We start from the raw sequence: 16,620 nt of genomic DNA, 5'->3' as shown, positions 1-16,620 counted from the left end.
ATCATCAACACCTATGTTGTTACCTTTGAAGGCCGACTCATGTGATGTAGGTGTTGTGGAAGTAGGAGGATCCATGTGGTCGACATGTCCATCTTGGAGCAAGCATGGTGAGATATCATCGTCTTCATGCACCATGTACATCTTCTCCATGAGCGGGAACTCGTCCTCCGTGGAACCTAGTGCAACATAAGAAGACACAAGCGAGGGCGAGGTTAATGTGTTAGCAAATGCGATGTCCTCCATGGACCTATCATCTACCTCTCTCAACTCACTTTATGTATCACTCATGTCCTCCAAATGGAAGCACTCAAACTCACATATGGGGTGGAAGTCACTCAACTCACTATCACTCTCGCTCAAGTGGGCTAAGTGGCTCTCATGCTCACATGGGGTTGGTACCAACTCATCAATCAAGCATGTAGGAGTAGGTTCGACTTGCTCATCTCCATGCGCCTCCTTGGTTGAAGGGAACATCCCATGCTCAACCATCTCAACTCCATGCGCCTCCGTGGGTGAAGGGAGAATCCCATGCTCACCATGCTCAACTCCATCTCCTCCTAAGTCGTCCTTAAGTGGTGGCATCTTGGAGACTTGTGCATTGAGCTCGTCGAAGTAGAGCTTCTTGGCGCTTGGCGTTGTGCATTGCCATGCCACGTGACCCTTGGCCTTGCACACCTCACATAGGAGATTGGGACATTCCCGTGGAAGGTGGCCTTGTTGCTTGCACTTGTAGCATCGGAGTCCATAGGCATATGACGAGGTAGGGGCCATTGTGGTGGTGGCGCAAGAGGTAGAAGTCGCCTTATGAGGAAGGTCTTCATGTCGAGGCTCTCGTCTTCTTGCCTCATCACCATGTCTTGAGTGGTGTCGTCGAAGATCATGTGTGGAAGGATGTCGATGTAGACCATGAGGTGGTGGTGGTCGACGACGATCATGAGATGGTGTGAGTCGATGATGGTCCTTGCCTTGCCTAGGTGATGGCTCATGTTGGGGGCGCTCTTGATGCTCCATAAGATGTCCATGATGTCGATGATCTTGTGCATATGCACTCTCATGATGGCGCCTTGTGGAGCTCGGAGAAGTGTGTCGATGCCGAATATGTTGGGGACGCTCTTGATGATCCACATGATGATGCCATCGTGGAGGTCCTCGATCTTCATATGTAGCTCCATTGGCCAAGTAGGGGTATGTGGGAGCATCGGCGGTGGACATGGTGGGGTCGATGTCGTCCTCGTGATGGTGCTCCACCATGTCGTCGATGCTTGCTGAGCAAGTGTCGATGTAGAGCTCGTCGATGTCGTCCATGTTGGCGATGCTCTCGGAGCCATAGTCGTTGTAGAGCTCCTCGATGTCGGTCATGTTGGCGATGCTCGCGGAGCCATAGTCGGTGTAGAGCTCCACATGTTCCTCCACATCCGCGGTGCTTGAAGAGGTATCCTCCTCGAAGTGCTCCGTGTACTCCTCCGTATCTTCTTTGTCGCTATACATGTTAGCAAGACAATATCTATATGGTGTATGTTAGTGGAAGAACACTACCTCGCAATCTTACCGTGGTATGACAAGATTGGGGTGATCCAACTAGCCGAGAGTTAGAACAATTGTATCGGGCACTCACACAAAGACACACGCAAAAGCTAGCAAATATGGTGTTAGGTAAGTATGGTGGAAAGCCAAAAGATGAAATCCGAAATCAAGTTTGTTGTTAAGGGTGGGTAAGATCCAAAAAACTCAAATGTCAAAGCGATTATCACTATAAATACGGAAAAGATATGGAACTCACACACGGGATAAGCGGGGTTAGTGCGACCAAGGAATGAGCGGAAAAGTGTATGAAGCCCGAAAGCAAGGGTGGCTCGGTGTCACACTAACACAAGGAGAGGCAAAGCTTTGGTTGCAAACGAAGAGACAACAAGATTCACACGCGGCCTCTCTTCTCTTTTCTCTCTTTTGCTTAAAAGCTTTTTCCTCTTTTTGTATTTGGTGGCACTTACACTCTTTGTGTATTTGTATGTATGATGGCACTCACACACTTTTGCTCTATGGTGCACTTGCACTCTTTTTTGTGTTTTGGCGGCTTTTTCTCGCACTATGTTAGCGTTAGCTCGCTTTTGCTATCTTGCCACACGAGTTTTGCTTAGAAGCTTGACTCCACACTACACACACACCTCACAATCGGGGCCACGTGCAATGTCTCGCAACACTCGACAAGCAATGCTCGATAGGATAGAACGCAAAAAGAGGGGTTACAAGGTAATGCAAGTTATACCTAAGATGTTAGGCGGTGATGAACACACAACTTGTGATGACGGCGGTGGTGTCAAGAGTACGTTTGCAAGTCCGGGGTGCCGAGGATGTCGTCGCTTGCTTCGGAGCTGCGGGTTAGTTTCACAAACAAGGCACTCAAACCGGAACAAGCAAACACAAGTTAGCGGATAAGATGGGTCAAAGTAGCTTGGCGGCGGTGGCGGTGGTATGCCGGTGGTGGGTGGTGTCGATGCTCTTGCGGATGCGGTGGTGGTGGTGGGGCCGCGGAGGTGTTTACCCGTGGGTTGGGGAGGTGGCGGTGCTTGCCGGCGGTGGAGAGGAGTGGCGGTGGTCGGCGGTGGTGGTGGTGGTGTGGCGCCCGGTCTGGGGGCAGGTCTGGCCGGGTCTGGGGCCGGTTGGGCCGGTCACACGGCCGGTCGACCAGATCCTGGGCTGGCCCGGCCGGTCTGGGGCCCGGTCAACCGGTGCTCAACCGGACAGCTCATTTTCTCTCTCCTGTTTTTGAGCAAAACCAAGCCAAATCGACCAAATCGAAGGAAAACGATGGAATTGGGGGCTAGAAAGTGGGGGAAATAGTAGATCAAGCACCTCAACACCAAATCCATGGACCAAAACCACTCAAAACGCAACCAAATCCCAGATCCATCCAAAGGCAAATTAGGGCTATTTTTTGGGGATTTTTTTGGGGAAAATTTTTAGAGACGAAATTGGGTGGGGGGTCAAATTCGCGGAAACCAAAGGCTGCTGATACCATATGTTAAGGTCTAAGACCCCGTGTGTGGCCCGATCTCGCGAATGACCCAAGATCCAAAGGGGGAAAGAGAGGGAGAGGCGGAAGAACACGAAGAACGCGAAGAACACAACACACACCAACCCGATACAATCGATACTTACCCTCGTGGCTCGATGGACCACGCCAATAGAATCACCACGGGAGAGACTCGAGGTAGAATCCCGGAGTGAGAGATCGGTGTTGAGGATGGAGGTAGGTGAGGGAGAGAGAGTGGGCTACACTAGAATCTCACTCACATAGATCCAATCATCCAACATGGGGTGCCTTGATACAAAGGGGATGAAACCCTAGGGAGACAAAGCTCAAAGTTATGTTTTAAGCCTAAATCTTGTCTAACCAGCTATGGGGGCGAGCTGGGGTCTTATATAGGCATACAAGGCGACATGGGTCGAAAAGGTACAAGTTGGTGGGTCAAACCCGACGAATCCGGTCACAGGGCCGGTTGGACCGGAGTGCGGGACCGGGCCATCCGGTTCCAAACCGGATTCTGGGCCGGACGTAACCGGGCGGGGCTTCGGGAGCCCCGGGATTGCTTCCGGATGGCACCGGTCGACGTTCCGGTCGAAAACCGGCCGGCTGGTCAGGAGCCCGGTTGACCGGGCCTGTGACCGGGCGGTCCGGTCTGGAGCCCGGTCGACCGGGCCCGTGACCTGCCGGCCTTCCTCCTCCCGCCTCTTCTTCCTCTTCCTTTCTTCTTCCTTCATTCTTCTTCTTCTCTCTTCCTTGCACCATGGGAGTTCCTTCTCTCCGGTTCCTCGATGACTCTTGTACCTAATGACATGTAACACACCGACATGAGGTAGCATTCCATCCAAGGTATTGACGAGGTCGAGTTTCGAGAGGAAGGAGTTCACCTTGACATATATGGCGGGGGTTGGTGTTGTTGGTCCACTTGGGGGACTCCTTGACCATGGTGAAGCGTCGACGATAGGCGGGGTTGCACTTGACGGTCTTGAGGCGGAGGGGTCCGAAAGCCACCCCGCATCAACATGCTTACAAGCTAAGTCGACATCCAATCCCCATGGTCTTTACATACCTTTACCCATTCCATATGCACCTTGGTCGGATATAAGCATGGACTTTGTGTTAGGCTTACCAAGAACAAAGCATGGGCATGATTCAATCTTTGTGGTAGTGGATAGGTTCTCAAAAATGGCTCATTTCATACCATGTCATAAGAGCGATGATGCTTCACACATTGCTTCATTGTTTTTCAGGGAAGTGGTTCGCCTACACGGAATACCGGCAAGCATTGTGTCGGATCGAGACGTCAAGTTTATGAGTTATCTACGGAAGTCGCTAATGGCAAAGTTTGGAGTGAAGCTCTTATTCTCATCGTCCTCGCACCCTCAAACCGATGGACAAACTGAAGTGGTCAATCGAAGCCTCTCAACACTCCTCCGCACACTCGTGAAGAAAAACTTGAAGTCATGGGAAGATTGCCTCCCCCACGCGGAGTTCGCCTACAATAGAGCCAAGCACTCCACAACATTACGGAGTCCCTTCATGATCGTCTATGGATTCGAACCTCCAACGGCACTCGACATCCTCCCACTCCCTCTTCATGAAAGGACGAACATGGACTTCGACAAGCGCACCACCGCCATGAAGAAACTACATGAAGACACAAGAGCAACCTGATGAGGACATCCCATCTATTGATACAACCGCTGTACCTACAGCCACACAAATTCAAGGACCAATCACTCGAGCACGTGCCAAACAACTTAACTATCAGGTACTTTCGTTTCTTGGAACTATTCCTCACATACATGAGAATATGATGCTGCCTAAATCAGATGTGTTTGTTACTCTTAGGAATGATGGACCTAGCATGGATGAGATGGACAAACATTGGAGCATGATCACACATGGAGGAGATGGCAGCAAACATGTGAGGATTGAAGAAGACGCTGCGAGTGGAGATTTCAGAACTTTGAAGCCACCATAATTGGAGATGAAGACATGGACGAAATATAGAGTTCTCCACTTCATAATTTCGTCCACATGAGTCCATGGTGCTGCGACACCATTAGTTTTGGGCCAGGCCCATGTAATTTTCGCAGGATTTAAGTCAGCCACTTTTTAGAGTCCGTATTGAAGGGGGAAAGGCCTTCTAGGGTTTGGTTCGGCCACCATATGCATGGCTGGCCGAAACCCCACCTTTTCCTCCTTTAAATACCTCCATAGCCGTCACGTTTAGACTCGGATTTTGATTAGATTAAAAGTTAGCCAATTGCTGCAACTACGTGTACTTCTTTTGAGGCCAACGCCCAGAACAAGACCGACTATTCGGAATCCCACCATTATCATCAAGCTTTCATCTCTATCCGCAATATTCTGATTGCATCTTTAGTTCTTACTTGTTCTCGATTTCAGGTAGGAATTAAGACCCTTGCTGGTCAGGCTGATCGTGCTCCCGCAAGATCAGTAACTCCCGGAGATTGTCCTAGCGATTGCATTGGCGCACGAGCTTTGCACGTGTAGTCGGATCGTCAAGCACGAACTCCACCAACAAATCGACTTATCTTCATCTCATCGAAAGATCGGACACCTTTGCCCTATCAAGTGGTATCAGATTTCAGGTTGCTCGGTGAGATTTTACAGTTTTCGTAGTGTAGATTGCATCTGCCATCATACCTATAAACCAAGAAAAAGCCAAAAATACTGTTAGAGTTTTTTAGATCATCGTCCCATAAACACCCTGCCACGCCTTGCATTGTCGTTTCCGTTTTGCATAATTGAATTTGTGTCTGCATCTTCGTGTCGAGTTGCTGGTCTTAGCGTCTAGTTCCTTTAGAGTTTCGAGTTCTGGTCATAGTAGTTACGCCGCCGCCGCTTACTCGCATCGCTCGCAGATCATCACCACCATATACTTTCGCCGCTGCCATATACACCCACCAGATCGTTTCCGCCACAATCATATACACCTACCATATATTTCCATCACTGCCATATACACCTGTCATATATTTCCGCCATAGTCGTGTCCAGATAATCGCCGCCTTCCGTTTGTGAGTAGAAGAGCAAAAAAAAAATTGCAAAAAAAAAAATTGCAAAAAAAAAAAGTCAAATCCGCATCCTAGTCGGGTTGACCACGATTTCCACTAGTCAGGACCCATTTAGTCCGAATTAGGCTGTTTTGGACAGCAAACTTTGACTGGGTTTCACCGTTGTGCGCTTTTCCGAGCTCTCAGAATTGCCAAAAAACGTCGGGAAGGTTGAGATTTTTGACCTTTAAGTTTTCTACCTGGAAATTTCTGTGTTCTTCACTTATATCTTGCTTTTGAGCTATTCCTTTGTGCTTGTGGGAGCCAACCGCCACCATATATCACTTCATCGCTGCTCGTTGCTTGTGTGCCGCGCCGTGACTTCGTTTGTGTTCTAGGCTCGCGTCTCTAGTACGGTCTAGCCTAGGACCAGCACAGTACCGTGGTTGAGCATACTTTCAATATTGCATTGCTGTTTTGACATTTGCTGTTTGCTACCATATTAGCCTTCCTACAGCTCCATATATTGTCTCCACGTGCTTGGTGTCGACCCCAGGTAATCGCTTTGGCAATCCTTGGAGACGCTGATTCCTTGCTGGTTGTTACATCGCCTTCCTCCTGTTTGGTAAGGACTTGTAAGAGCTTTGTATTTTGCTTGACGAATTGCGCGTGAACCACCATATTCCGTAGTTTGTAGGCATATACATTTGTGCTTTTTCTGTACTAACCATGACAGGCACAGAGTCGGCGAACGTTGACCCGGATAAGGTGACGAATGCAGAGATGCATGCTCACTTCCTCCACCTTTTGGGCGGGCATGCAACCGACGTGGATGGGCGCCTCGGTGATGTTGACGCCAAACTCACCGACGCGCTGGACAAGATCGTTGGCCTCGAGGCAGCCTTCAACTCCAAGCTCGACGACAAGTTCCAGGAGTTGTTGACTCGATTACCGCCGCCTCGCGCCAACGTACAACGCCGCGCACGCCGCGTTCCTCGTGCGGACGTTCCGGCGGGTACCGCTCCTGCTGCAGCAGCCGCACATGACGCGCCTTCTGATGAAGGATACGAGGACTATGGAGGGAACGAGGATGAGCAAGTAGATGAGAACATGCTGGATGACGAGGAGGTCCAACAACCTGCACCTGGTCGTCCACGACAACTGAACCGCAACGCTCGCCCACCTCCACGCCCGGTACGTAATGATGATGATCATGTTGCTAAACTTAAATTGAATATTCCGCCATTTGAGGGTAGATATAATCCTGATGCATATCTTACTTGGGAATTGGAAGTAGAACAATGCTTTGCATGTTTACGATATCCTGATCATTTGCGTGTCAGTGCTGCCACTTGTGAGTTCACAGATTTTGCATCTATTTGGTGGTCTGAGCATTGTAGAGTACACCATGCTACTATACCTACTACTTGGGTTGGTTTAAAACTTGCTATGCGTACTCGTTTTGTTCCTCCACATTATCAACGTGATTTGCTAAAGAAATTGTCTCGCTTAGAACAAGGAAAAAATTCTGTAGAAGACTATTATCAGGAATTGCAAACTGGCATGATTCGCTGTGGTATGGTAGAGGATAATGAGGCTATGCTTGCACGTTTCTTTGGTGGTTTGAATAAAGAGATTCAGCATATTTTAGATTATAAGGAGTACGACACTATTACTCGCTTGTTTCATCTTGCTTGCAAAGCTGAACGTGAAGTGCAGGATCGTCAACCACCATGGAGAAAAGCTAATGTTTCTGCAGGTCGTACATCGTCATGGACTACGCGACAGTCAGCGCCACAATCTCGTGGGGCTACACCAGCACCTTCTACCTCCAAGTACACCGCGCCTGCATCACGAGCACCACCGGCTGCTACTTCACCACCATCTGCTGGTCCTCCTCGGAGCTCATCTTCGATGGCCTCCACGGGCAAGACGCGCGACATACAATGTCGCAAATGCTTGGGTTTTGGACACATAGAGAGAGAATGCAGAACCAAGCGTGTGATGTTGGTGCGTGAAGATGGCGAATATGATTCTGCAAGTGACTTTGATGAAGATACATTGGCCCTTATTGCTGCACGTGATGGTGCTAATTCTGATTCTGAGAGAGAGATGGAGGTAACGGAAGCTGACACTGCTGATCAGTACAGGAGCTTAGTTGCACAACGTGTGTTGAGCGTGCAATTGAGCAAAGCTGAGCATGATCAACGCCACAATCTGTTCCAAACAAGAGGCGTTGTCAAAGAGCGAGCTATACGGATCATCATTGATGTAGGGAGCTGCAATAATCTGGCTAGCGTTGACATGGTGGAGAAGCTTTCTCTTCCTACAAGACAGCGCACACATCCATATTACATTCAATGGTTTGAGAGCTCTCGGAACCTCAAGGTAACAAGAACTACACGTGTGCATTTTACTATTGGTACATATTCTGATTTTGTGGATTGTGATGTTGTACCTATGCAAGCTTGTTCTTTGTTACTTGGTAGACCTTGGCAATTTGATAGAGAATCTGTTCATAATGGTAAAACTAATCAGTATTCTCTTATGCATGATGGAAAGAAAATTGGTCTCAAACCTATGACTCCTGAACAAATACTAAAAGATGATCTTGCTAGAGCTAGTAGAGTAAAAAACGAGGAGAAACTTAAGAGTGAGAATCAGATTGTTGCTGCAGATTTTGTGCCACATAAGACTAATACTAAATCTGATTCAAACCATGCTACTGAAATTCGTTTGAAAAATCCTTGTTTGCTTGCTAGAAAATCTGATATTGCTGAACTTGATGTGAACACTACTCAATGCTATGCTATTATTTGCAAAGAAGTTCTGTTTTCATTTGAGGATATGCCTCCTTCTTTGCCACCTGCGGTTGCTAACCTTTTGCAGGAGTTCATTGATGTGTTTCCACAAGATGTACCACCTGGACTACCACCTATCCGTGGGATAGAACACCAGATTGACTTGATTCCAGGTGCTTCGCTGCCCAACCGTGCGCCATATCGTACCAATCCTGAAGAGACCAAAGAGATTCAGCGACAAATTCAGGTTCTCCAAGATAAAGGTTACATTCGTGAGTCTCTTAGCCCATGTGATGTTCCTATTATCTTGGTACCTAAGAAGGATGGTTCTTCACGCCTGTGTACTGATTGTACATCTATTAATAATATTACCATTCGTTACCGTCATCCTATACCTCGTTTAGATGATATGCTTGATGAATTGAGTGGTTCTATTATGTTCTCTAAAGTTGATTTGCGTAGTGGTTACCACCAGATTCGTATGCAATTAGGAGATGAATGGAAAACAACGTTTAAAACTAAGTTCGGTTTATATGAGTGGTTAGTAATGCCTTTTGGTTTAACTAATGCACCTAGTACTTTCATGAGACTGATGAACGAAGTTTTACGTGCTTTTATTGGACGTTTTGTGGTGGTATACTTTGATGACATTCTGATTTATAGCAAATCTTTGGAGGAACATTTGGATCATTTACGTGCTGTTTTCAATGCTTTACGTGATGCACGTTTGTATGGTAATCTTGAGAAGTGCACCTTTTGCACCAATCGAGTTGCGTTTCTTGGCTATGTTGTTCTTTGCGCAGGGAATTGAAGTTGATCCAGCCAAGATTGAGGCAATTGAGAATTGGCCGCAGCCAAAGACGGTCACACAAGTGAGGAGTTTTCTTGGCCTCGCTGGTTTCTATAGGCGCTTTGTGAAAGATTTTGGATCCATTGCTGCGCCGCTGAATGAGCTTACAAAGAAGGATGTGCCCTTTGTGTGGGGCGATGCACAACAAGACGCCTTCATGATACTGAAAGATAAGTTAACACATGCTCCATTACTCCAACTTCCTGATTTCAATAAGACATTTGAGCTTGAATGTGATGCTAGTGGAATTGGTTTATGAGGTGTGTTATTACAAGAGGGCAAACCTGTTGCATATTTTAGTGAGAAATTGAGTGGGCCTAGTCTGAATTATTCTACTTATGATAAAGAATTATATGCGCTGGTTCGGACATTACAAACTTGGCAACATTATTTATGGCCTAAAGAATTTGTTATACATTCTGATCATGAATCTTTGAAGCATATTCGTAGTCAAGCTAAGTTGAATCGCCGCCATGCAAAGTGGGTTGAGTTTATTGAGTCTTTTCCTTATGTTATCAAACACAAAAAGGGTAAAGATAATGTTATTGCTGATGCTTTGTCGCGCCGTTATACTATGCTATCTCAACTTGACTTCAAGATTTTTGGATTAGAAACCATAAAGGAACAATACTTGCATGATGCTGATTTTAAAGATGTGTTGCTGAATTGTAAAGATGGTAGAACATGGAACAAATTCGTCCTCAATGATGGATTTGTGTTCCGTGCTAACAAGCTATGCATCCCAGATAGTTCCGTTCGTCTTTTGTTGTTGCAGGAGGCGCATGGAGGAGGATTGATGGGGCACTTTGGTGTGAAGAAGACGGAGGATGTACTTGCTGCACACTTCTTTTGGCCACGTATGCGTCGAGATGTTGAGAGATTTGTGGCACGCTGCACTACATGTCAAAAAGCTAAGTCTCGACTTAATCCACATGGTTTATATATGCCTCTTCCTGTTCCTAGTGTACCTTGGGAGGATATTTCTATGGATTTCGTTTTGGGTTTGCCTCGTACACAGAAGGGGAGGGATAGTATCTTTGTTGTTGTGGATAGGTTTTCTAAGATGGCACACTTTATTCCATGTCACAAAACTGATGATGCTACACATGTTGCTGATTTGTTCTTTCGCGAAATTGTGCGTTTACATGGTGTGCCAAATACTATTGTTTCTGATCGTGATACTAAATTTCTTAGCCACTTTTGGAGATGTTTATGGGCTAAGTTGGGGACTAAATTGCTGTTTAGTACTACATGTCATCCCCAAACTGATGGACAAACTGAAGTAGTAAATAGAACATTATCTACTATGCTGCGGGCTGTTTTGAAGAAGAACTTAAAATTGTGGGAAGAGTGTTTGCCTCATATTGAATTTGCTTACAATCGTTCGCTGCATTCTACCACTAAGATGTGCCCTTTTGAGATTGTGTATGGTTTTGTTCCACGTGCACCTATTGATTTATTGCCTTTACCATCTTCGGTGCAAAATGATTTGGATGCTACACAACGTGCTGAATTGATATTAAAATTGCATGAGACTACTAAAGACAACATAGAACGCATGAATGCTAAGTATAAAATTGCTGGGGATAGAGGAAGAAAGCATGTTGTGTTTGATGTTGGTGATGTTGTTTGGTTACATTTGCGCAAAGATCGTTTTCCTGCATTGCGCAAGTCTAAGTTAATGCCTCGTGCCGCTGGTCCTTTTAAGGTGTTAGAGAAGATAAATGATAATGCATATAAACTTGAGCTTCCTGCAGAATTGGGTCCGGTAAGTCCTACATTTAACATTGCAGATTTGAAGCCTTACTTTGGTGAAGAAGATGAGCTTGCGTCGAGGACGACTTCAATTCAAGAAGGGGGGCATGATGAGGACATCCCATCTATTGATACAACCGCTGTACCTACAGCCACACAAATTCAAGGACCAATCACTCGAGCTCGTGCCAAACAACTTAACTATCAGGTACTTTCGTTTCTTGGAACTATTCCTCACATACATGAGAATATGATGCTGCCTAAATCAGATGTGTTTGTTACTCTTAGGAATGATGGACCTAGCATGGATGAGATGGACAAACATTGGAGCATGATCACACATGGAGGAGATGGCAGCAAACATGTGAGGATTGAAGAAGACGCTGCGAGTGGAGATTTCAGAACTTTGAAGCCACCATAATTGGAGATGAAGACATGGACGAAATATAGAGTTCTCCACTTCATAATTTCGTCCACATGAGTCCATGGTGCTGCGACACCATTAGTTTTGGGCCAGGCCCATGTAATTTTCGCAGGATTTAAGTCAGCCACTTTTTAGAGTCCGTATTGAAGGGGGAAAGGCCTTCTAGGGTTTGGTTCGGCCACCATATGCATGGCTGGCCGAAACCCCACCTTTTCCTCCTTTAAATACCCCCATAGCCATCACGTTTAGACTCGGATTTTGATTAGATTAAAAGTTAGCCAATTGCTGCAACTACGTGTACTTCTTTTGAGGCCAACGCCTAGAACAAGACCGACTATTCGGAATCCCACCATTATCATCAAGCTTTCATCTCTATCCGCAATATTCTGATTGCATCTTTAGTTCTTACTTGTTCTCGATTTCTGGTAGGAATTAAGACCCTTGCTGGTCAGGCTGATCGTGCTCCCGCAAGATCAGTAACTCCCGGAGATTGTCCTAGCGATTGCATTGGCGCACGAGCTTTGCACGTGTAGTCGGATCGTCAAGCACGAACTCCACCAACAAATCGACTTATTTTCATCTCATCGAAAGATCGGACACCTTTGCCCTATCACAACCATACAAGACCATGTCCTTCGCCAAGCTACCCGCCTCAACGCCAAGAAGAAAGAACGAGTGTTTGAAGAAGGCGACCTCGTTTGGGTTCATCTAAGGAAAGAAAGGTTCCCTCAAGAACGCAACTCCAAGCTCAAGCCAAGAGGAGATGGGCGTTTCAAGGTACTCAAGCGCATCAACAACAACGCCTACGTCATCGACATACCGACATCCAAGTACTTGGTGAGCAACACTTTCAACATCTCGGATCTATCCCCACATCATGGAGATGAGGAGGAACAAGAGTCGAGGACGACTCTCTCCCAAGGGGGGGGAGATGATGTAGCCCCGCTCGCCAACGACACTACATCAAGACCAACAAGTCCCCCAAGTGGACCAATGACACGGGCTCGAGCTAAAGCGATACATGACAAAGTGAACTCGCTCCTCACTACCCTCGACCTCGATACCCCATTGGATGGAATGCTACCTCATGCCGAAACGCTTTGTGTTATTAGGTACGTGGAGCATCAAGACCACGGAGAGGATGAAACGCCATGGTCAAGGGAAGGAGAGGAGCAGCTGATCGAGAAGATGCCCAAGAAGCTGGACCCGAAGACAATCGAAGCGCACGAAGAAAGACATGAAGCTGGCCGGCGCAGGACCCGGTCGACCGGCCTCACGACCGGACCATCCGGCCCCAGGCCCGGTCAACCGACCGCCAACCGGATTTCCCCCGGTCAAGGCTGGGCCTCGTACCGGGCGCCAACCGGAGGAGAATCTGCGAAGTTCCCGGTTGGCGACCGGTCGACCGGCCTCAGGACCGGACGCCCCGGCGCCAGGCCCGGCCTGACCGGCCTCACGACCGGACGCCCGGCGCCAGGCCCGGTCTGACCGGCCCCAGGACCGGATCCGTCGGGTTTTCCCCACCAAACTGCTTAAGTTATCCTGTTTGCGTACCTTTTCGCCTTGTTGGCCATGTATGCCTATATAAGTGCCCAGGACCCCTCCTTTACCCCTTAGACATAATTTTGAGCTTAAACCAACTTTGAGCTTAGTCTCCCTAGGGTTAGCATCCATCTTGGATAAGCATCCCTCTGTAATCAAGGCACTCTTGTTGTTGATTTGTGAATTGTTGAGTGAGATTCTAGTGCAAGGCACTCTCTCTCCCTCACCAATCCCCTTTCTCCAACACCAATCTCTCTCCGTGAATTCTGCCCCGTGCCTCTTCCTTGGAGATTCTATTGGCGTGATCTACCGAGTCACGAGGGTAAGTATCGGGTGTATCGGGTTGGTGTGCGTGCGTGAGTACCGGTGTTCTTCGTGTTCCTCGTGTTCCTCGCGCTCTCCCACCTCTTTCCCTTGGATCTTGGGTCAAATCGCGAGATCGGGCCAATCCCTAGATCTCAGATCTCATCATCCAATGTCTTCGCTTCGCCTTTTGCTCTTACAAGAATCGCATGGTGGTGGTCTCATGGGTCACTTTGGGCGTGACAAGACGCTCTCTATGCTCTCTACCCATTACTATTGGCCAAGAATGAAGCGCGATGTGGAGCGCCTATGCAACCGTTGCACGACATGTTTACAAGCTAAGTCCACCTCCAACTCTTATGGTCTTTATACACCGTTGCCTATTCCTTACGCTCCTTGGTCCGATATAAGCATGGACTTTGTACTAGGATTACCTCGAACTAAATATGGTCATGACTCAATCTTTGTGGTAGTTGATAGATTCTCAAAAATGGCTCATTTCATACCATGCTCCCGAACGGATGATGCTTCACACATTGCCTCCTTGTTTTTTAGGGAAATTGTGAGACTCCAAGGTGTACCAAGAAGCATTGTCTCCGACCGAGATGTCAAGTTCATGAGTTATCTTTGGAAGACACTAATGGCCAAGTTCAACGTCAAGCTTTTGTTCTCATCATCCTCGCACCCCCAAACCGATGGGCAAACCGAAGTGGTGAACCGAAGCCTCTCCACGCTACTACGAGTCCTTGTCAAGAAGAATTTGAAAGCATGGGAAGATTGCATCCCACATGCGGAGTTTGCCTACAACCGCGCCAAGCACTCTACAACATCGAGAAGCCCATTCATGGTCGTCTACGGGTTTGAACCACCTACGGCGATTGACCTCCTTCCTCTTCCGCTACATGAGCAAGTGAACATGGACATCAACAAGCGAGCACAATACATGAAGAAACTCCATGAAGACACAAGGACAACGATCGAGCAACAAGTTCTTCGACAAGCCGCTAGACTAAACTTGAAAAAAAGGCACGGATCTTCAATGAAGGAGACCTAGTGTGGATACACCTTCGCAAGGACCGCTTCCCTCAAGAAAGAAAATCCAAGCTCAAGCCCCGAGGAGATGGTCCGTTCAAGGTCCTCAAGCGCATCAACGACAACGCCTACGTCGTCGACATACCAACATCCAAGTACTTGGTGAGCAACACATTCAATGTGTCCGACTTCTCACCTTATCATGGAGATGAGGAGAACATCGAGTCGAGGACGACTCTTTCCCAAGGGGGGGGGAGATGATGTAGCCCCACCCAAGGTTGACACTACATTAAGACCGACAAGCCCTCCTCGTGGTCCAATGACACGAGCTCGAGCCCAAGCACTACACCAAGAGGTGAATTCGCTCCTCTCTACATATACCTTTGATACCCCCTTGGACGGCGTGCTACTTCATGCAAATACCTTATGTTCAATCAGGTACATCGATCAGGACACAAGCCATGGAGACCAAGCCAATGGGGAGAGAGCTGGAAATGATGAAGATGGAGCTACAGCGTCCAGGCCGGAACTTCCGCCCTCCAGGACCGGAACTTCCGGCCAGATGCCTTCCAGATGCCCCCCAGAGGCCATCATGCGCCCAGAGAAATGGAGCCAGCCGGAACTTCCGCCCCGAGGGACCGGAACTTCCGCCCACCCGGAACTTCCGCCCAAGTTCCGCCCAAGTTCCGAAATTACGCCAAAACAACACTGGATGTTACTGCGAGACAATTGGCCAATTTCGGAACTTGGCCGGAACTTCCGGCCCCCAGGAACGGAACTTCCGCCCCTAACCGGAACTTCCGCCCAAGACGACCGGAACTTCCGCCACCGCGAACTTCAGCACGACAGCACTTTTCAGCGTGTAACTTATCCCTTCGCCCCCACCTATAAATAGCCATGTTGGCTCAGATCTGAGATTAGACTTGATTTGAAAGAAAACCTGAGCTTAGCTCACCCTTGTGGGAACCCTACCTAGATCTATGATCTTGTATCCCCACCCAGGCTCCTTATCGACTCGTGAAGATCTCTTTGGCGACTTCTACCGTTTGTTTGATCTTTTGCTTGCACTTCTACCTATTTGGTCTTTTGCTTGCACTTCTATCAAACCTTCCGGTCTTTTCGCCCTTCTAGATCTCCCGAGCATCGATTTGTCGATCTCTTTGCGGGACTTCTACCGGAAGGTCTTTTCTCGCAACCTCTATCGAGTTGATGTTTCGAGCCAACGAGGGAAAACTCGAATTGTGTGCGTGCGTGTGTTGTATCCCCACGATTTCCCCACGTGTTCATTGCGTTCATCCACCTACCCCCACGAATCCCTTCAAATCCGTGAAGATCGGGCACACCCTTAGGCTTAGCCCTTATCAGAGCATTTGAAAGACCAAATGGCATGACGAGCCACTCATATAGACCAAGCTTGCTCTTGAATGCCGTCTTCCATTCATCAACAATTGCCATGCGAATTTGGTGGTAGCCACTACGTAAATCAACCTTAGAGAAAATGGTGGCACCACTCAATTCATCAAGCATGTCGTCTAAACGCGGAATGGGATGGCGATAACGGACGGTAATGGCATTGATGGGGCGACAATCCATACACATCCGTTGCGTCTCATCCGGTTTAGGAACAAGAATCATGGGAACGGCACAAGGGCTAAGGCTTTCTCGAACGTACCCTTTGGCGAGGAGGTCTTGTATTTGCGTTGAATCTTCTTGGTGTCTTCGGGGTTGGTGCGATATGCAGCGTGGTTTGGTAGGGGAGCGCCGGGTATGGGGTCGATGCGGTGCTCGATCCCCCGAAGCGGTGGTAGTCCATGAGGTAGCTCGTCGGGGAAGACGTCTTGGAACTCCTTGAAAAGAGACAACAA

General features: G+C 47.9%; 1 protein-coding gene across 1 annotated transcript; it reads left to right on the top strand.

Moving 5' to 3' along the window:
• The first annotated feature begins 6,777 nt into the window (after nt 1-6,777).
• Nucleotides 6,778-11,789, top strand: LOC139831547 (uncharacterized). The gene is made up of 3 exons (XM_071820843.1): nt 6,778-6,892; nt 7,112-9,190; nt 11,758-11,789. The coding sequence occupies exons 1-3, from the start codon at nt 6,778-6,780 to the stop codon at nt 11,787-11,789; spliced, it is 2,226 nt and encodes a 741-aa protein (XP_071676944.1).
• Nucleotides 11,790-16,620: the final 4,831 nt, after the last annotated feature.

Source organism: Lolium perenne, chromosome 5, assembly GCF_019359855.2.
Source record: "Lolium perenne isolate Kyuss_39 chromosome 5, Kyuss_2.0, whole genome shotgun sequence".
NCBI lineage: Eukaryota > Viridiplantae > Streptophyta > Magnoliopsida > Poales > Poaceae > Lolium > Lolium perenne.
Note: the sequence above shows the minus strand (reverse complement) of the source record. Positions and strands in the feature narration are given on the sequence as shown.